Source organism: Salvia splendens, chromosome 20 (assembly GCF_004379255.2).
Source record: "Salvia splendens isolate huo1 chromosome 20, SspV2, whole genome shotgun sequence".
Classification (NCBI taxonomy): domain Eukaryota; kingdom Viridiplantae; phylum Streptophyta; class Magnoliopsida; order Lamiales; family Lamiaceae; genus Salvia; species Salvia splendens.
The window spans coordinates 2,227,350-2,249,351 of record NC_056051.1 but is presented as its reverse complement, the minus strand read 5'-3'; the positions used below and the strand labels follow the sequence as shown (position 1 = coordinate 2,249,351).

The 22,002-nt window shown below is 37.4% G+C and overlaps 1 protein-coding gene across 3 annotated transcripts; it reads right to left on the bottom strand.

The window, feature by feature from the left end:
• Positions 1-1,874: 1,874 nt before the first annotated feature.
• Positions 1,875-17,160, bottom strand: LOC121782456. 3 transcript variants are annotated; one of them, XM_042180311.1, is made up of 24 exons: positions 16,919-17,160; positions 15,853-15,983; positions 15,307-15,391; positions 14,995-15,048; positions 14,681-14,772; positions 14,483-14,586; positions 13,259-13,334; positions 8,331-8,790; positions 7,321-7,659; positions 7,029-7,238; positions 6,812-6,910; positions 6,664-6,736; positions 5,696-5,823; positions 5,322-5,607; positions 5,027-5,244; positions 4,825-4,949; positions 4,150-4,267; positions 3,479-3,534; positions 3,287-3,380; positions 3,036-3,210; positions 2,734-2,802; positions 2,476-2,579; positions 2,329-2,391; positions 1,875-2,238 (listed from the first exon to the last, which is right to left on the bottom strand). In XM_042180311.1, the coding sequence occupies exons 1-24, from the start codon at positions 16,973-16,975 to the stop codon at positions 2,131-2,133; spliced, it is 3,324 nt and encodes a 1,107-aa protein (XP_042036245.1). In that variant the 5' UTR covers positions 16,976-17,160; the 3' UTR covers positions 1,875-2,130. The 3 variants fall into 3 exon arrangements, with proteins under 3 accessions (XP_042036245.1, XP_042036244.1, XP_042036243.1); XM_042180310.1 differs by having other exon boundaries at positions 2,677-2,802; positions 3,036-3,174; XM_042180309.1 differs by having other exon boundaries at positions 2,677-2,802; positions 16,919-17,159.
• Positions 17,161-22,002: the final 4,842 nt, after the last annotated feature.

The window sequence follows — 22,002 nt, the reverse complement described above, 5'->3', positions numbered from 1 at the left end:
CGTTGCAGCCGACGGTACCTCGACCTCGACCCGTTGTCCATCGCCGAGCAGTGATTGAGCGGGATCACGTAGCTGCACATCAGCGGCTATATGAAGACTACTTCGCACCGGCCGCGGTTTAACGCCAACCTTTTCAGGCGGCGTTTTAGGATGAGCAGGGCCCTGTTTATGCGTATTGTTGACGCTTTAGAGCGTCGATATCTGTATTTCCGCTTCATGCACGATGCGGCTGGCAAACCCAGCCACACACCTATTCAAAAGTGCACCGCGGAAATCAGGCAGTTGGCCTACGGAGGCGCGGCAGACATGTGGGACGAGTACCTCCACATCGGTGAGACGACTGCCCTTGAATGTATGAAGTATTTCTGTCAGGGCGTGGTTAAAATATTCTGTGATCAGTACCTTCGAAGCCCTACCCCCGAAGACTGCCAGGAGCTGATGCAGATGCACGGGGAGAAGCATAGGTTCCCGGTTATGTTAGGCAGCATAGATTGTATGCATTGGGAGTGGAAGAACTGTCCCGCTGCCTGGAAGGGGTTCTACACGACCGGCTACAAGGGAAAGAATCACATGATGATCCTCGAGGTCGTAGCTGATTACCGGCTGTGGATTTGGCATACATATTTTGGGGTAGCCGGGTCGAACAACGACCTCAACGTCCTTAACTCGTCGCTCCTTTTCAACAAGCAGTGCCAGGGCGTCGGTCCGGCCATTAGTTTTATCGCCAACGGGAATCAGCATGATATGGGCTACTACTTGGCGGATGAGATATACCCTAGGTGGCCCGTCTTTGTGAAGACGATCAGGTGCGCATCAGATGAGAGGAAGGCCTACTTTGCAGAACGGCAAGAGGCGGCGCGCAAGGACGTGGAGCGCGCATTTGGTGTGCTCCAGTCTCGATGGGCGGCAATTAGGGGTCCAACGCGGTTTGTGGCATGTCGACTGCATTGCTGATATAATATACGCCTGTATTATCATGCACAACATGATTGTCGAAGATGAAGGTATACAACTGACTAGTTGGGCCAACGACGATAATGAAGCCGGACCAAGCCACGGCGTGGCCGCCCCGAACGTATGAAGTGGGGTACCTCACGATGAAGCCGACCGCCTCCAAGCACATGCCGACATGCGCCAAGTAGAAACTCATATTCGACTCCAAAAGGATTTAATTGAAGAGTTGTGGGCGCGGAGGACTGCACGGAGTTAGGTTTTTTTTTAATTATGTAATTTTTTAAATGTACCTTTTTTTTATTTAAATAAAATTATTGCATTTTCCCGTATCTGTGTCGTAAGTTGAAGTCTGTATTTTGTGTGATTGTTATTTTTATTATTTTGTTTATTGTGGCTAGGCTATGGCTAGGCTATTGCTTGTCTAGTTGCTTGTCCTGATGATGTGGCAGGAAGAGTTTTTAGTACTGATGATGTAGTAGGAAGAGTTTGTGGCTAAGCTATGACTGGACTATTGCTTTTCCAAAACAATTGTGGATGCTCTTATACTACTAGTATTAACTATTTTGGTATGTACTTTGGTACTTGAACTTTCAAAACTCGAACTTCAATGTATAGTGAGAGCGATATATAAATGTCATGTAGCTCTCAATGAGAAAATACTCCCTCCGTTCACTATTTTAAAGAGCCATTTTGACTCGTCGCGGATTTTAAGAAATTGTTTAACTTTGTGAAAAAAAAAGTAAATGGATAAAGTGAGTGGAATATGAGACCCATTTAAAGTATTAGTTTTATATTAGATTGTGAGGGTAAAAAGTTGATGGGATGTGAGGTCCGCATATTAAAAGTGGAATAAAACAAATGGTTCTATAAATCATGGACAAACTAAAATGACAAAATAGTTAAATGGTGGACGAAGAGAGTAGTAAACAAGAAAAAGAATCTTGTCAACATCCTAGTCGTTTCAAATCGTTTATATACAAACAAACAAACAATTTTCCAATATAACAATATTTTTCTACCCATACAAAGTAGTCTTGATCCCAGGTGGGAAAAGAAGAAATAAATGCTACTATCAACAACTAGCAACCTACTAATTTGTTATGCCTTGAGAACGAAAATGGAGTGCAAAATAGTGAAAAGGTAGCTTCACAAACGAGATCGTCGTATATTATCCAATCAGATGTTCCACCATTTACGTTTTTCCATAGCCTTAGCAAGCTCACTAGCCATATCCGCAAAGTTCTGAGCACCGTTCTGTAGCTCTTCAGTGCGCAGGCTGAGTTTCTGGTTTCGTAACAAGACATGAATACATATATATTATCTTTTCATTTTCCACATGAGCTAGCAGTGACCAATTTCTGTGCTAACGATTACCTCAAGTTTCTCTCGGCGTTCCATAAGTTTATCCCTTGCTTGTGATGCTGCACCTGCTGCATCCTGAAACAAACTAACAAAATCAGACTATGCATTTCCTCACCAATCTTAATGCCTGACAGGATCTATTTGAAGGGAAAAGTTTACCCCTCTGTTCCTATATTTTGCAATGATTTCTTCTGTTGTACGTACTGTCGGTTTAGTGTTGGTAGAACTACCTTCGAATAATTTATGCCGCTCAGTTGCCTCATCTGGATAAAGCATAAGTAGGAACAAATGTTCAAGGGTCAGTAGGGCATGTATCCACAATCTAGAAATAATGTCCAATCAGAAATTTGTAGCATTAACCTTTTGAGCCACCGGTGCTCTTTTGTGAAGATGATACATAAGGAACAGGCTCTTCACCTTTTGAGCCACCGGTGCTCTTTTGTGAAGATGCTACATAAGGAACAGGCTCTTCAATATCAAGGTCATCTGCAAATAATGAACACTTTCATGAGCATAATTATTTTAAATTTTCTTTCAGAATTCTTTAACAATTAAAGGGAAGTGCGACTTAGTTGGTAAGGCGCTGCTTCCTCTCCAACTAATAGGTTGGGAGTTCAAGTCACCACAACTATGGGGTGAACGAGGAACTATTATTGATCCTCCTCGAAAAAAAAATAAGAGTAGCAACGTATGATACAAAGATGTACAACACAACTCACCTATTTGAAGTTCCAAGTCTTCAAAACTAAAGGGTTCAGAAAACGGAAACCGTGAGAATATAGATTCTAAATGAGCAATCACCATCTCACGACCTTTTGCATTATTCATATGTTGCTCTTCCTTATCACCTTTCAATCCCTTTATCAGATTATTCACAAACTCAGGCAGAGCCCTCTGGTAGTGGAAACAAAAATATAGTTTAAACAGGTTCAGGTAATGAAATCTATAAACTGATTGTGGTTATGACTACCTCTTCCTTCTTTTGATTTTGAAAGTAGTTAACATCAGCATCGGCAGCTGCAGCAAGGACTTCATCGTGTAGGCAAGGCAACGGCTTACGAATCCTAAGAAAACATAGTTTCTAGTCAGGACTAATTGGAGAGAGACAGATTGGTTTTCTTTTTTTCGGGTGAGGGGGGGGGGGTGAAGGAGGACAGAAGACCTGAATTCATCCGCATATGCCATAAGAGATACAAGAGCAAATTCACAACCATTGACCTGTAAAAGATACAAACCATAGTGCAAGTTACATACCCTCACAAAACGAGATTGAAACTGCAGCTCATAATTGGCAATGGAAAATATTGGTTTGAAATGCAGTATGCTACACTAAAACATATCAAGAGTTGGGATGATATAACAAAATTTAAAGTAATATACGAAGCTGGATGGGAATTTAGGAAATTAGAATTGGAATTTGCAGTGTAAGGATGAATGCAGGAGAGTAGTGTTCGACAGAGAACCAGCACAATATGCTTTGTTTTACTTAAGCTAAATAACTGTGCAGGAGTATTTTTTTCGTACAGAATTTCTTGTCAATACATGGTGGAAAAAACAAAATTTTATAGGAATGGGAAGAATCTAATTCCACTAATTCAAGAAATATATGCAATAAAGTACTTCATCTGTCCCAAGTTAGGTAAGACGTTTCTTTTGGGCACGGGATTTAAGAAATTGGTGTTCAAAGGCTGAAGTGAGAGAGAACAAAGTTTTTTGCCAAAAAGGGAATCGACTCAACTACCTTAGGATGACCCGAAAAGGAATACGACTCAACTACCTTGGGTCAGAGGGAGTAAAACCTAAGGGCAGATAAAATTCTGTAAAGGTACCAACCAGCGTAATCTGCCCTTCCTCAGAAGCACTGATTGTCTTGTCCATTTTGTTCTTGAAGTTCCACCTTAGTATTGACATCAATGAGTTCTCACCCAGCAGTTTAAGATCTGGTAAAGACCTAAGAGATGCACACCATTATTTCTGAATCCAAAGAAGTGTGAGACAGTAAAATAATTTTAAGTTTTAACTTTTAGTATGTGGATGATTGCCAGATAATATTCAGTGATATCATCCTAATCTCATTTTATCATTTTGATAAGCATATACCATGGTCAAAGGTAAAGGGTTGACTCCCTCTAATATGTCATTCCACACTTTCACGTGGAACCAATGTGGGATTCGTATCACATTTTGATATTAATTTTTAACATCTTCAATGCTCCCCTAATAAAGATAATCATTCTCAATAATTTAAAACTATCTTAAATCAGTAAATCATATCCTTTTATCAGTATAAAGTACCTCGCAGGATAACCATTTGCAAACACGGCACTTGAAGCATTTTAAGTACATGTAATCAAGTTAATAATACCATGCAGTTCACACTTAAGTTTTAACAGAGCCTCGCTTGGTATTAAATCACCTTTGTACAGTATAAATCTCAATGAAAACTGTCCACCTAAGAGGGTATCATGGTCTAAAAAAGTCAGATATGCAACAGAATAAGAAAGTAACCTGAGTTCAATTTCTCCACTTTGATAGAATACTACCAGTCCATATCTTTCTTCATCTCTCTTGATGACTGTACTCCAGGAACATTGTTTTCCATGTTCTATTTTGTAGAAATAGTTATTATCCCCCTAAAGATCAAGAATTTCTTATAAGGTGTGAAAGAAAATTCATAAATTAAAGAGAAAACCAGTTGAAAGACAAGCACCTGAATCAAAGACTCTAAAGTGTAAAAGTAGAAGGCTTCCGCACAACAAAGTAAAATTTGAGATGCCAGCATCTTGTGCCCAAAATTAGACTCCACTGCTTTAGCATTTGGCAAACCACTCTGATTCTTATGAATGGATACTGAAGCCTCATTCTGAGCTTCGGTATGCTGGGAGCATGTAACAGAACTTTTGGACCCATCACCAAGATGACACTGGTCTGCACTCAAAATTCAGAAAATATAAATATCCGAGTCTGAAACACTGCATAAAATTGTAAGCAAGGAGCACGCTTGCCTAATATATGCATGCTTATTGCAATAGACTTTTCCTTTGGATGAGTTGGCTGTGAACTGATCATATTTCCTGTGGAACAGTCCATCAAGACCATCTGAGCATCTTTGGTCAGGGCAAACACAACCTCTGGAGCAGATGCACTTTCAGTTTCATTGTCAGATTTGTCAGCCGGGTTATGACGAGTTGGACACGTTCTAACAGAGAGAGATGTGATAGGAGACTTTGAGTTAGATATACAGTCTGTAACAAATACAACTGAAGCTGAACCGGTGTCAAGCACTGCAATCTGCAATAGGTACAACATAATTTTAGAATGAAATTTACAGGTTACGAAACAATTATTAGTTTATTAATTTGGTAGAAACAGTTCTCGCCTGTCCACATTCTAATCCAGCAACAAGTCTGACTCCAGAAGTAGCAAACCTTAAGGCACACACAGGAGAACTAAGGATGAAATATATGGTAGAACAATAATTTCCCTCTTGAGGTAGGCAATGTTGAACTGTAGATAAGGTACATGATGTTCATCATATCTTTAAAGAAATTCTCTGTCAGATAAGCTACTGAAAGAGGCAACAAGACTCATTCAAAGGTAAACTGTAGATAATATAAATGGTCATATTAAAATATGTAAGCTGCCATAACTACTGAAGACAGCATTAGAACTACAATTGTGAATAGTGTTGCTCCCAATGAAGGAAAGGAAATATCCACAGTTCATACAAGAAACAGCATATAGTTCACAATTAAGAGTGTTGTTTTACAATGAAGCCAAATGTTTCCATAGACACTCTTAGGAAGAACTTCTATTTGCATTTGAGAGACATGAAGATTTTTACATAATGCACAAATACTGAAACCTAACTTTAAGGCTAGATTACGCACTTAATTAGAAGCCCAATGTATACAATTGTGGTCACTTATCATACATATGAGATCAAAGAACCTGAAGAGCAAACTAATTTGAAGTTGAATCCATATATGAATTAATTGCCTCAAGTAACACAACATTGATCTCAAGTAACACAACATTGATCTGCAATTACAACACGACTTTTAGAATGTTGTGATTACAACACCACCTTTTAACTTTTTGCAACCATGTGAAGTTTGCCTCACATGCAAGCTAAATAGACATTGCAGATTAAACAATGTGAATTTACTGCTGTTTTGAGGAAGTTGTAATTGCAAAAAAAAGGTAGTAATTCAATGCAGCATTTTGGAAGTCATGTTCTAATTGCAAATTAAGGTAAACTCAAGAGATCAACATCATCACATGCATCCCTATTGGTTTGTGCCAAACGAGCTACCAAAAACTTCAACGTCATATTTTAAACAATACCTTGATGTTTTGTTTCAGTTACGATGGTAACTGTTGCTTGATAAGAGTCTCCTTGTAGCTGATAAAGGGAAATCTATACACAGAAATCAAAGTTTAGCAGCGTTATATCTCCACTTTTATGAAGCTTCTGACAACAAAGTTTTCGTACCAAACCAGATTCGTTGCCAACAGCTAAGGTTAAGTTTGGAGGATACAAATCCAATGCTGATATTGGAGCATTAGCACCAGTAACTTCAATACCCTTTACCTGCAAGCACAAGGAGCAGGAATGTGCATCAATGTATTAAACGGTTATGCTGTTGAACAGCATGTATAGAGAAGTCACCAAAACCATTAGTACAATTGATAGTTAATACTCTATTTACCTCAAATCCTAAAACAGAAACAAGTGACAGAACAGGTAAACTGGTATCCCAGATTCGTACAGACCCATCATGATACCCTCCTATATAAATTCTCTCAACAGTATAGCATTCGCTTGCAGAAATTTGATAAGGAACACCACCTCTAAGAGGCAACTTTGTACTCCCACCGGTCAGTATTTTATCTGGATGTTGCTTTGTAGGGGAAAATGCCTAATAAAACTATCAATGATCATTAAAATGGAAGAAAACAGAAAAGTATTGCACACAAATCAAGGCAGAAAATATCTGGTACCTTTGAGAGTGAGCCAAGAACATTCCCCTCTGAACCCATCATATAAAGCTTACCCACAGTCATATATGGTTCTACAGTGGGTATGAGTGAATTATACTGTGCGGCGTGCATACAATGATTCTTTCCTTTCTCAGACTTTAACATAGACAGCGAAGCATATTTATAAAAATGCAATTGCCCTGGACAGGTCAAAACAAAAAATGAAGTGCCATTACTGTGGTCTGCCTTATAACTGTTTGATATTACAAGAAGATCTGCAAAAGATCCGTGGAGGTTGAGGTCAACACGGTCAATGCACTTCAATCTTGATAACCCAGAAGACCAGTTGAGGTCAAGGATCTGCATTGCGCAAGCAAACTTTCAAAAATGATATATACAATGCTAGAATGAAGGAAATTTGGGAATCACTTGTAATTCTGTACAGACTTTGTGAAAATAGTAAGCAATAAATTTACTGAAAAAGATAGAGATGGTCCAAGACAAATTTGTTTGAAAACATCCAACCTAATAGCAGATGTAATTTGATTAAACAGACAATGAAAGACTAGTTTGAACTCAATATCTCTTACTATTATTCTTCTCTGGCTTTAAGAACTATGAAGCAATCATAAAGTTCCACATAAAGACTTTCATTCTTAAAACCATTCTCAGCTCCGTGTGTCACGTGATTTCCTCTATCACCAAATAAGTATGAACATTAATACACTTCAAAACGAAGTTTAGTGAAGATTTGGACTCAGGGACACATATTGTTCAATACATAACCCATTACAATCTATGTATGTATTATTTCCTGTATCAATCTACTTGAACAAATGGGACCTCAATCTGATTACAAAGGATTCAAGATTGACAGTAGGCCAACTTTGTCCGAGGTGCATACGAAGAGACATACATCAAAAGATTGGTAACTAAGACCTGGAAATATGGTTGCCTTTTCTATACTAATACAAAAAAGCATAATGTCAAAGAAGGTGAGAAGATCAATTACATTCATGGCTCAAGCATACCGTTAATACTTCTTCAGCTCCAATATCTACTCCACCATACGCAAAGAGTTGACCTCCATAACCATTATGAGCTTTGCTGGATGACCAATGGAGAACAATAACAGGAAGCTTCTTATCCCCTGACGACAGTTGTATCTTAACAACATCATCAGGTGACTTCTGTGAATTCTGACCTTTATCACCGTCAGAAGCTGATAAGTTCCATAATAAAATATCTCCATCCACATAACCAACAGCTAATATGGATCCATCAGGTGACACCCAACACAAAGAGCTTATTTCTTTTTCTGTTTCTTCATTATCTAAAGAATCATTCAAATGGGTGTGGCTCTCACTGTCGGAAAAATTGACAACTGCACCACCTCCGAGTTGCAGATCTCCACAGCCTTTAACGTGGATAGCTTTGTCTTGTGTAACATCCCACAGAATAATCGAACCATTTTCATAAGCAATCAAAACCCTGCAAAATAGCAGACTGGTCAGTGTTGACTGTAATAGCTGAGACTACCAAAATCCACAATATCCATTGCTTAATTGACTTAAAAATGGAAATTTGCATCTGATACACACGTGTATTGAAGAGTCAAGTGAAAGGGTGGGGGAATGGTGAGTCTTCAATGCAGCCATTATCATTATCATTAATAAATGACAGTTACGTGAATAAGAGACTTTTGCAATTCCATGGTAGAAGTATTATTTATTGTCCCTAAAAGTTGGAGATATTATCACTTTTATCTATCTTTGTAGTTGAACGGCATTAGCCGAGGCTTTCCTTGTTGGAAAGAGTTTTCTATTTACTTTCTTGTTATATCCTAATTGTGTTCAACCAAGTAATCATGGCAACAGTGCATTCTGCTACTTATGCTGACATACTATCTAGAATTCACGGTCCACCCGCCTTTCACTCCGTATCAGTATCCTATCAGGAAGATTGAAAAAACTTCCATTCATTTACTTACCAGCATCACAAAACATTCCAAGGAACTACCATGAAAAATATACAGGAAGTTGCAAACATAAACTAACCAAAATTATAACATGAAGTGATGGAAATTGGAAAAGAGAAAATTAAACAGTAAAATTTGTTTGCAATAGAAAAAATAGTGTACAAAAAAGGAATCTTAGATTTGTATTTCAACTGTTTGTCTAAGTAGATTAAGCAGAAAACTAGCTCATTTCATTGTAATTCCAGGTATACACAGCCTAAAAACTCAAGCCTGGAACACATTACCCCAATGAAAATGGAATATGGCCATGCATGACATAGAAAATACATTTCAAAACAGTTTTGGGAGGCACCCAATAAATATGATAGGACGAATTTGATACAGTTAAGGAGTGGAAGATTTACAAGAGGGGAGAGAGAGGAGTGATCTGGCCGAGTAAGTAGCAACCACAGTAGAGGAGAATTCGAATTAGTTTGTTAGCAACAATTTCTCTAGTTTGTTCAGGTTGTTAGGTTGTTAGTCAATTTCCTAATTTCATGTAATTTGAATTTCAAGCAGCTGATATAGGAGTCTATAAATATAGAGAACAGAAGGAGAGAAATCATCTCTGAACGTGATCATATTTGAACGACTTTTGTCGTAGGGCCTCCTTGTGAGGATTGTTTTTCCTTCCTTATTTCCAGCAATAAAATTTCCAGTTCCTTTCTCCATAATTCACTGTTATGCAGCACATCTCGTGCTACTTTGTGTGGGTAGCCTTTACTCTTAACAATTGGTGCGGTGAACGATGGTCAACTCTAGGGGCGATTCACGCCCAGACGGTTTGGAGAAGGCTACTGCAAAACTCAACGCCCAGCTCCAGCAGACGAACGAACGGGTCTCGGCGTTGGGGTCAAAACTCGACTCCATGATAGAGGAAGTCCGTGCTGGTTTCGCGCAGTGTTGTTAGGGTCGCGGGGCGCACCGGGTCGATGGGGTGAAAATTCGGGTCGCGGGTCGACGAGTCGACGGGGTCGAGAGACCCACAAAGCTAGGTTAATTTTTTTGCCTTTTAATATTAAATAAAATAAATATATTGCTCTAATGTTTATAATATATCAAATAATATAAATGTAGACGCAATTCATGTGAATAGAGATAAAATGGAAAATAGAAATGATCAAAATATCAAAACAATTCATAAGTCATAACACAATAAATAATTGAAACCATTGTCTGAAAATATCAAAACAAAGGAATATATGAAGGGTGGCGGCAACAGATCTTTGAATTGTTTATTTGTTTAGGAGTGAAGAGGCCGAATTCTTAAGTGTAGAAAGTAGGTTTGAAAAGTTTGATGTGGTGCATGCATATATATAGAGAATTGTGATTGAGAGAGTCAGAAAACATGTGAGAGATTTGAGAAAATCAGAGATAGCATGTGTTTAGGGCGACCCAGGCGACTCACTCGACCCAGGCGACCCACTCGACCCAGCGGCGACCTTGTATCTCGATCGACCCACCCATGTTGGGGAAGTGATGGTCTCGACCCAGGCGACCCGGGCGACCCGAGCGACCCGAACGACATTTTGACAACACTGATGGGAGCCTCCACCGAACAATGTAATCGGTTTCAGTTTTGAGCTCAGCCTTGAGGGCAAGGCTGTTTTGAGAGTGCGGCAATTGATACAGTTAAGGAGTGGAAGATTTACAAGAGGGGAGAGAGAGGAGTGATCTGGCCGAGTAAGTAGCAACAACAGTAGAGGAGAATTCGAATTAGTTTGTTAGCAACAATTTCTCTAGTTTGTTCAGGTTGTTAGGTTGTTAGTCAATTTCCTAATTTCATGTAATTTGAATTTCAAGCAGCTGATATAGGAGTCTATAAATATAGAGAACAGAAGGAGAGAAATCATCTCTGAACGTGATCATATTTGAACGACTTTTGTCGTATGGCCTCCTTGTGAGGATTGTTTTTCCTTCCTTATTTCCAGCAATAAAATTTCCAGTTCCTTTCTCTATAATTCACTGTTATTCAGCACATCTCGTGCTACTTTGTGTGGGTAGCCTTTACTCTTAACAGAATTACTGCAATCCAGCATCTGAGTATATCCCTGATTATCTTTCAGACACTAAAGAACATGCGGAGCAAGTTGGAAGATTGGAAGATAATTAACTTTCCCTCCTCCGGAGTTACATGTCATCTCACAAACTCAGGTTTGTTTCTTCTTTGGGGTCAATCTATGAAAAAGTCCCATTTTTTATCAACAGAAACAGGAAAAACGCTGCGTATTTGAAAACGCATAGACCATGTGCATTTTGAAGACGCACACGCTTTGTGTGTTTTGAAAAATGCAGTCTATGTGCATTTTCCACTTAAATTAAACGGGGACCAGCATACCCCCCTATTCTACCCAAACAGACAGACCACACTCACACACACACCACGAGCCTCCCTTTCCAGCTGATTTTCGTCACTTTTTTTGGTAAGATTTCCTTCATTTTTCTTATATCTTTACCAATTATGTGTATTATGATTAATGTGATGTTATTTTTACTTGGAATTTGTTATTTTGAATATTTTTTAGAAATTTAGGAAGCAATTTGTTGATATATGAATTATGATGCTAAAACAAAGTTAATTTGATTATCTTAGCATGTTGATAAGTGAACTTAATTCTGTTTCAGAAATATTGCTTCTAAATTAGTGTGAATTTGTAATGTTTAGGATGTAGGAATTATTGTAATCATTGTTTAGAAGAAGGGTAGTGGTATAATATTTGGGAATTTATGAATTGAGGAAGCATGCTAATTACATAATACCTATAGATTAAGCTAATACTTGAAAACTGAATCATAGATGACTTATATTGGTCTTCATGGTCTTGGAAGTTGAAAGTTGTTCCCTTTATCATCTATCTTCTCCATGTTAGAAGTTTTACAATTTTTCTGAATAAAGTATACAAATGACCAAACGACAAAAGTTTCTCTTTTTTCCTGTTCACCTTTGGATAACATCTGTACTAAATGCCTTTTATAAATAAGATATTGGAGGCGCAATGGCTATAAACTCTCTAGAGTATACCTTCCAAATATTTATTCTATACCGCCATGCAGAGACAACTCTTTTCTTATTCGTGTATATTCTTGTGTGTCCATGCCTATAATGTAGAACTATTTGATGAGATTTATTTTCTACTTATATCATTTGAAATTCTAATCAGCGAATAACAAGTTAGTAAATTTAAGCACACCTAACAGGTGAAATCCTGATTCATCAATGTTGATCAAAATACTAAGTCTAACAGAAAAGGTTTGCTGTAATTTCATTCTAAAACAATTGATAAGAAAACTACCAAATGGTATTCATTTGCCAATCAGAACGATACAAGCTTGGAAAGCAAGATAAAAAGAAGAAATCTATTTCCCAAGCAATTGGAAAGAAGAATTTGCACAAACAGAGCAACTGAATGGCTAGACTCGAGTACTAATAATTTAGGTAGGTTCGAGAGAATGTTGTTGTGGATATAGATTATTGAAAATTTGAAATGGAGCGTCAGAGTAGAGAACTGATGATGCGAAACCGCAGTATTAGCGAGTGATAAAATATCTGAATGCACATACTAGAAGCTGTTAGTTTTTTTAAGGCCAACAAGGGGAAAAATATAAAGAGAAATTAATCTTTCATCAACACTCTGTAGCTTATGCATAGGTCAAACCCAATGACATATAAACTTGTAGAAAGGCTATCTCACATAGTGTAGTAGCCCATTATCATACTTGAAGCATAATATCTTTAATCAACACTGTTTGTACTTTATCCCTCATCCAAAGTTATAACACCAGGATTGTGCTGGAGATGGCTCACACAATTTAATGACAATCTTAAAGCAGAGTATTGTTGCAGCTGTAATAAATTGCAAACCCCAGGCGAAATTGCACAGAACTGAGGTAATTAATTTCCAAGAAATTAAGAAGTGATTCAATGAATCATAATATATTTACCTATTTCCAGACAAACAAGGTTGTGAGAGCACGCCAACAATGGACTGATGATCAGGCAATGTAATCCCAGATCCTTCTACAAAATTAATGGCATTGGCAAGTTACTTTAATGATGCACTTTAATCATTACGAAATAAAAGTGCAAATCAGAAAAACAGAAACAAGATTGACTTCAAATGAATCATATTTATGCCCAATAGGCCAAAGGGCAAACATAAATATAACACATACATATATATAGGATTATTGGGTATGTATTTGGTAAAAACTATACCTAGTGTAGGAGCATAGAAATATAACATATATATATATATATATAGGATGATTGGGTATGTATTTGGTAAAAACATACTTAGTGTAGGAGCATAGGAACTATGGTCTTTGTATATATTACAATTTACAATGTATTTTATGATAATTTACAACAACACATTTTTAAATAACAATGCTTTTTATAAATTATAACGATATTTTTATAATATTCACTTCTAAATAAAACTTACTATAAAAATATAAACCACGAACAGGAGCACATATGAATTCACTAGGAAATTGCATGAAGCCAAAAATAAAAAAAAATGTCATCTTTGGAGTTCAAACCCAGGACCATGATCTCATTCAACAAGGTGATGAATCCACCGTATGAAGACATATTTCCTAGTTTATAAGCCTAACAGTGTCTTGTCGAATAAACCATGTATATGTGAGTGTATATATACATGGGTACGAAAACCACTTTTAAGATATAAACTGTGAACCATGAATTCCGATGTGGAATGTGTATGAATTTGCTAGGAAATTGTATGAATTTGAAAATCGAAAATTGTCACCTGTGGGATTCGAACTCTGGACCATGAATTAATTCAACAAGGTGATGTCCACCGTAGATCTTTATGATCTAAGGGCTGAAATCGTTCCTAATATATAGTCTAAGAGTGGTTTGTTAAATAACCACTCCCTATATATATAAATATAATTTGTCCCTTCAAGCTTTTGAAATGTTTTTTTTTCACACACTCATTTACTTTGAAGATGCACACTTTCCATGTTTAGCAAAAACAATAATTGACCAAAGATGGACTACGCAATTATTGCAGATTTATTAAGTATTTAGGTCACTAAATCTTCACAAGATATAAATCCTCAGCCTTCTTGCATTACCACCACTAGCAAATCAAACTCATATGCATTACTTTCAGAATGTCATTCTAGAGATCCAGTTACCAGCAATAAGATTTGGAGGAATGTGGTATGGTAATGGAGCAATGTTTTTTTCTTCAGCATCATACTTTAGCACTGACAGGAAGCCATACTCATCTCCAAGATATCTGGAAGTTCAGTAATAGGAAGGACATTTATGCCATGTCTGATGCACTACTTCAGATAAACATATAAAATACTTTAGAAGTCAAAATCTCTTACATGTAATTGGTTCCGGAGATAACAGAAAATGCAGTTATAGTGGATTCCCATTTTATCTTAGAAGATATACACCTCATCCCAAGATCCCATACCTAAGAAAGTTACATACATATATAAGTTAAAGAAGAAAATGGTGGTTGATTAGAAAACGAAAAATCTAACCAAGTATCAGGCATAAGATGGAGATGAATCTATAGCTGATTTCGGAACTTGAATATCCTAATGGTAACTATAAAAATTGTGAAGATTGCCAGAAGATAAGCTAGAGTACAATACATGCACAATTGCATCAGTAAGTTAGACAGAGCACATACCTGGATTTCATTTTCATTGGAGACACTCACTAGAAAACCTTGGTTTTGCAGGAACTGAAAAGAGCAAGTGTACACCAAAAGGTATATAATAAGAACTTCAATCATTTATGAATGGGTGACTGATGTAAATGCAGTCAGTGTCAGCATCATTATCATGTAAATATAGGAAATTAATAGGAAAGCATTCGACAGAGCAGTATTAAAGGTTGACATGGAGCAGTCATAATCTAGTGAAACATTCAGGAAATCAGAAGAGAGGAGGAGATGGATGGAAGAAAATTGTTCTTATTTCTTACGACTATAGTAACAAACCTCTAGGTACTTAAAGGGTAAAGCTGTAGGAGAGATAAGAAGAGCTTCAATGTTGCCACCACCAATCACTTTAATCCTGCCATCCCTGCAGCCCATCCAAACAAATGATTACTAAAAGTACGGATAGAATACCATTTTAAGGGCTAGATATCCACTGTGATCAGATGTTCTGTAACTCAACCATGTAAACAGCTATCTCGTTCAGTATCACTTAACATGAAAAAGAGCAAGCAATAAAATATATGATGGTTAATTCATAGGCAACAAAAATGGACACAAACTTGAGATGACGAGTTACTGCAATCGGAATAGCAAATTATGCTAAATTGGAAGGAATGAGGCAACAGTAAAAGAATGTAGCTTATTAACTACTGAAACTAGATGCACGTTACAACTGAACATACAAGATCGGTAAATTATCGGAAGTAAAAAATTGCTAAATGTAAAACAATATACACCAGTTTGTATGCCTCAGAAATAATAATAATAGCTACCGGCATAACAAAAGACAAATGCACCGAACATCTACTTGGACATTGAACGTACAGAGTCCCTACTGCCAAGAGGCCTTGAATGGGATCAAAAGCTAGAGTCGATGCAGTTGATGGGATGCCATAGTGAACAGCGACAAGCGGTGCCCATTCGGAAGACGCCATGGTGTGCTGAGTAACATCCGGCTATACAATAATATAAGAAGACAACCATAATTATCAGTAAATTTTACACGGATTGCCAATAGGTGCTCGGCATACTGGAAAACGATGGTTACATAGGCATTATATGCCCTGTGACAAATTCAATAATCTTGGAATAGCACAGCTCCAAACTTATGAACACCAACAACAATTTTTTTATAAAAAAACAAAGAGTAAAGGCCAAAATTGGTCCTGAATATATAGTCATTTTATGTTTTTGGTCCTAAACATTATCTTTTGGATTTTTTGGTCCTGAACATATGAAAATTTGATCATTTTGGTCAAGGACTAACTATTACGTTAAAAAATCCATACATTACTTTACTCCACATTCAAAATACATACCTTACTACCAAGAAATTCAAACATTAATAAATCTATTGATGTCAAATAAAGCTTTTACATCATGATTCCACTCCACATTTATGCCAAAATACATACATTACTTCAACTAATCAGTTAGGATTTAAGAGTAAAGACCAAAATTGGTCTTGAACATATGATCATTTTACGTTGACCGTTAGTTTTTAACGGAACAGTTAGTCCAGGACCAAAATGATCAAATTTTCATATGTTCAAGACCAAAAAATCCAAAAGATAATGTTTAGGACCAAAAACGTAAAATGACCATATGTTCAGGACCAATTTTAGCCATTACTCAAAAACAAAACAAAACACTCCAAATACTATGTTGGCAGACTATGGTTTTTAAACTTAATTAAATCAACAGAAAACAGAAAACATATGCATGACTATAATAGCTCCCACAGCAATCATAAAATTCCAAATTGTTAAAACCCAAACATTTTAAACGAGGGCAATTCATTAAAAAAAATCGAGCTTTGATTCGCAAAAAAAATATGAAACGAACCGGAAAATTAAAATAAAGAAAATTAAGAATAAATTATGGAGCTCACCTGGGAAGAAGGTGAAGGTTGAGGCTGAGTGGGTTTTTGGAATAATTTGGTGAACATATTTATATCAATGAAATCGGGAAATCGATTAACAGTAATTTTGACTTTAAAAATTGCATGATATCAATCTGATTCAGTCGTTTTCGTGTACAATTTTGTTGGACATTGATTGTGAGAACTAATGTTCAACGGTGGGTAGTCGGAGACGATGGGTAAGGTATATATTCGCCTAAATTAGTTTCATGGCATATTAATTAAATTGTGATCATATAAATTAAAGTGATTTAAAAATTTCGTTACTTAAAACTAGTTTTATCACTCGTGTTGTGCTGTGTTGTGCTATGCTAAACTAGTTTTATCACTCATGCTATGCTAAGCCAAGACAATTCCAAAAAAGATAATGGCCCTTAATATCATGAAACTTTCAAAAAGTTGGATTTTTCTCACGAATTTTAAAATTTTCAAATAATATCACAAACTTTACATGAGTTTGTTATTTCCCACCAACGAAAAAATTCCAGTTATCTTAATGGATTGGAAAATAATTTTGAAGGGTGTACTTCAAGAAAAATCATCCTTAAATATTGAAGAACTTGAGAGCATGCACAACGGTGGCGCCGGGCCCCGCGTCCGTCCGCGCCGCTGGCAAGGACGAGGCTCGCAGCCGTGCTAGCGAGCAGGACACGTGGCGAAGGGCGATTGGGCAACAGCGTAGCCGTTGCCTTTGAATATTTTTTTATATATTTATTAAAAATCGGGTTTTAATTTAAAAAACCGATTAAAAATTTAAAAAAAAATTCACTTCCCAAAAAAAATATATCCGTTTATTACCGCTTTTTACCACTTTTTATTTTTTTATTTTTCCCCCCAAAAATACACACTTTCATCTATAAATACCCCCACTTTCACACCCAAAAATTCACATCAAACTACACAATTCGCATATTCATTCTCATCTTCATTCTCTCATATTCATTCTCAATCTTTCTTCCACCCTACAACATATCAATGTCCGGCCAAGGCGATGACCACCCGCCCTCTCATGGTTGGAACCCCGAATGGTTCGGTTCACAACCGTTTCCTAGTCCGGAAACGGAATATTCGGCCCCTCCTCAAACCCAAAGTTCGGGCGTTCCGGGTGGCTACCGGCCATACCCAATCGACGATCAAGGTGCCTCCGAAGGGCGATACGGGTGGACACCGGAGCCTAGGCCGACCGCCCCCTCCTAAACTCCGACTCCTCCTACTCGCGGTGTCCGCACACCGTACACTCCGGCAGAGATGGATAAATTGTTCAAGGCGTACTTGGAAATCTCTGAAGATGCGGTGGTTGGCACGAACCAATCCGGCGAGCACTTTTGGTGGCGCGTCGCTCGCCGTAACATCCTCTTCTAGCGGCTCCTCCAAACGGTCAAGGTCGGTATCCCTATCCGACGCCGGCTCTGAAGAAGTGGCTAGCCAACTCGCCGGAGCTAACTTGGGTAGCCCCGACGCCGGACCGAGCGGTTCCCAACGCCGACCGCAAGGAAGAAAGAAGGCGGCGGCCAACCGCCGTCGCGCCGAACCCGCTCCCTATGCGCCACCTCCACCCCGAACAACTCGCTGTGGATGCTCTTAGGCCAACTCAATATGGCCGATAGGTCAACTATGACCCCCACGCAACTTCAAACGCACGAGGCCATGATATTGGGTCTCCAAAAATAATTGGGGTTAGTTCCGCCGGATCACTAGTCTTCCACGAGTAATATTAGCCAATAATTATGTAATTTTAAATTTTTAGGAGTTTAATTATGTAATTTTTAATTTTTAGGAGTTTAATTATGTAATTTTTAATTTTTAGTATTTTAATTATGTAATTTTTAATTTTTAGGATTTTAATTATGTCTTTTTTATTTTATTTGTAATTTGTAATATTTATTGTGGTTTTTTAATGAATTTTAATATTATGGAAGTGGTTTTGTTTAATTGAATTTTAAATTGAATTGTGCTCGTCCTTGCGGAAGAGCACGGCTGTGGGTGTTGTGCTCTTGACAGAGAGCAGGCAGGAATAGTGGCGCCGGGCCCACAACCGTGCTCGCTGGCAAGAGCACGGTTGTGGATGCTCTGAATCTCTCGAAATTGTTGTCAAGAAATTACGAAAAAAAAACTATATCATGGTATTATTTTCATAACTTTTGGACGGTGAGAAATAACAAATTCGGATAAAATTCGTGATATTATTTACCAATTCTAAAGTTCGTGGGAAAAACCCAACTATTTTTAAAATTCCATAATATTAGAGGCAATATCCCTTCCAAATAATGAATGAAAATTGTAAATAATTTAAAAGAAAAACATCCATAACTATATACGCTCACAAAAAAAAAGCATGATCCTTTGGTCCTAATCTAAAAAATGATTTTTTATTCGAAACACAATTTAATACATTTGTAATTTGTGAAAAGAAACATGCACTATTCACATAACTTAGATTTTCAATAAATAAGAGAAGTTCATAAGTTTTGGGGACCAAAAACCTAAATTTTAATAAGTAGAAATAAAATTCAGAAGCAAACAACGAACAAAGTTTTAAAACACTTCTTTGTAAACAACATGAACAATAATCATGAAGTTAATCTTCACAATCCGAAAGGAATACAATAAAACATCTATCATCATCATCATCATCATCATCATCATCATCATCATTACTATTATTTATTATTATTATTATTATTACTATTATTATTACTACTATTACTATTATTATTGCTGTTATTTTTTTTATCATGCTTTTAAATTTTCTTAATATATCATATCAGTTATTATTTTATAAATATTATTATTATTACTTTAAATATGATAAAAGTCAAAATAAATTCATCTCACCGACCATAGAACCGATCCTTCTGCCTCGTCGGCGCTTCTTCCACAGCTCTGCGCCGCCATTTCATGCAACCGCCGCCCTGGTGTCGCTGCTACCGTCTTTACGTTACGCGTCGCTCGTGACGTCTCTGTTCATGTCGGCGTCGATGGTGAGATTTCTTTCTCTGCGTTTTATTTCATGATTGCAAATTCAAAACTAATGCTTTGTTGTTCAAACTTTCAAAAAGATCGAAAGATTCTATACATTTCTAGCTGATTTGGTATGTTCACCTCATCGCCGGAAAGATCACCGAAGTGGTCGCCTGATTCCGGGCAGAATCACTTCATGTGATATGATAGCTAAGAGTATCTCCAATGATAGGCTAGTGGACCGGCTAGCCGATTCCCGGCGCTGGCCGGTCGCTAGCCGAACCATTGTAGGCGGCGAGCGGCAAAACGGCTAGCCGATCGGCGAGCTCTAGCCGATTCGGGGCTCTAGCCGATCGCTAGCCGCCATTGTAGGCCCGGAATCGGCTAGCCGATTTTTTTTAATTTGTAATTTTTTTATAATTTACTTTTTTAAATTTAAATAAAATTATTGCATTTTCCCGTATCTGTGTCGTAAATTTAATTCCGTATTTGCGTGATTGTAATTTTTAATTTTGTAATTCCGTAATTCGTGTGTGGAAGAGAGTTTTTTTTAATTTACTTTTTTTTAATTTAAATAAAATTATTGAATTTTCCTGTATATGTGTCGTAAATTTAATTTCGTATTTTGTGTGATTGTTAATTATTTGTTTTTAATAATTTTGTTTATTGTGGCTGGGCTATGGCTAGGCTATTGCTTATCCAGTTGTTTGTCCTGATGATGTGGCAGGAGGAGTTTTAGTGCTGATGATGTGGTAAGAGGAGTTTGTGGCTGGGCTATGGCTGGGCTATTCGTATTGGAGATGCTCTAAGTTGCAGTAAAAAAAACTAGTTCACATAAATGCATAATTAATGTTGCACTTATATATAGTGTTTTGAAAACTTCTTTGAGAAGCTAGTTTCTTTGTACTCCCTCCGCCCGTGATTAAATATCCAATATTTGACCGGCACGGGTTTTAAGAATTTTTTTTACTTTATGTAGTAAAGTGGTTAGAAAAGCTAGTGAAATGTGAGGCCATATTTTTATATATTGGTTTTATAATAAAATGTGAGTGTAATGGGTTAGTGAAATGTACGGTCCACTTACCAAATATAGTAAATGTGAAATGAGATATTTATTGACGGACAGACTAAAAAAGGAATTATGAGACATTTAATAGAGGACGAAGGAGTATTTCATTGGACCAATTTTTTCCAATAGTGCATGCCTTTTTTTTTTATTGCCCAATGGATGACTTTCCCATCTAAACGGCAGTTTTGGGAAGAGTGTCAACTCTCTCATTATATTAGTGTAGAGTATAGATTTAAGAAAGTGGTTTTAGTTGGATAAATAAGACTAATTGAATAAATGAAAATGTTGATTTTTGTAAAAGAATAAAGGACAAACTTATTTTTGAATCATCCTGAAAATGAATACTGATGGGGTGCGTACTAAACAAGCCCGACAGCAATGACGGCCCATCAGCCCAAAGCCCAAGGAAGAGTATGAGTTCGGCATTACCAAAGAGTTCGGCCTCAGCCTACAGCTCGGTAAAAGCCGACCAATCAAGCTCTGCGAGTTCGGCATTACCAAAGAGTTCGGCCTCAGCCTACAGCTCGGTAAAAGCCAACCAAGCTCTACTCTCAGATCGGCAACCAAAGCAGTTCGGTCTCAGTTTTCGACCGAACAAGGAGTTAGTGGACCCATGCAGGATTTCCACAACTTCCAACACACCCACTACCACGTGGCGTCAACTCAGGCCACGATCTTAGGCCATGACCTACACGACCTCCACGACCTAGAGTGATGATGTAAGCCACGATCTTAGTTCAATGTATAAATAGAACTTAGATCTGGTAGAAAGGGGTTAGAAGCTCTCTAGAGAAAAATACCATATAGCAAATAGCAAGTCTGTATTTGTAAGCTGTAGAAAACAGATCAAGCAATACAATCTTGCCCTCCCTTCTTCCCGTGGACGTAGATTTACTTCAGTAAATCGAACCACGTAAATCCATTGTGTGTTGATCTACATTTATTTTGTGCATTTACAAACATCAGAAATTCGCGGACTCATCACTGGCGCCGTCTGTGGGAAACTCAGAACCAAATTTGTGAT

Excerpts from the sequence above, each read along its gene's own strand:
- LOC121782456 (XM_042180309.1), bottom strand. The coding sequence starts at position 16,975 with ATGTTCACCAAATTATTCCAAAAACCCACTCAGCCTCAACCTTCACCT. Across the intron at positions 5,245-5,321 it reads AATAAGCATGCATATATTAG|ACCAGTGTCATCTTGGTGAT; the intron begins GCAAGCGTGCTC and ends TTTTGAGTGCAG. Across the intron at positions 4,950-5,026 it reads CTTTAGAGTCTTTGATTCAG|GGGGATAATAACTATTTCTA; the intron begins GTGCTTGTCTTT and ends CTTGATCTTTAG.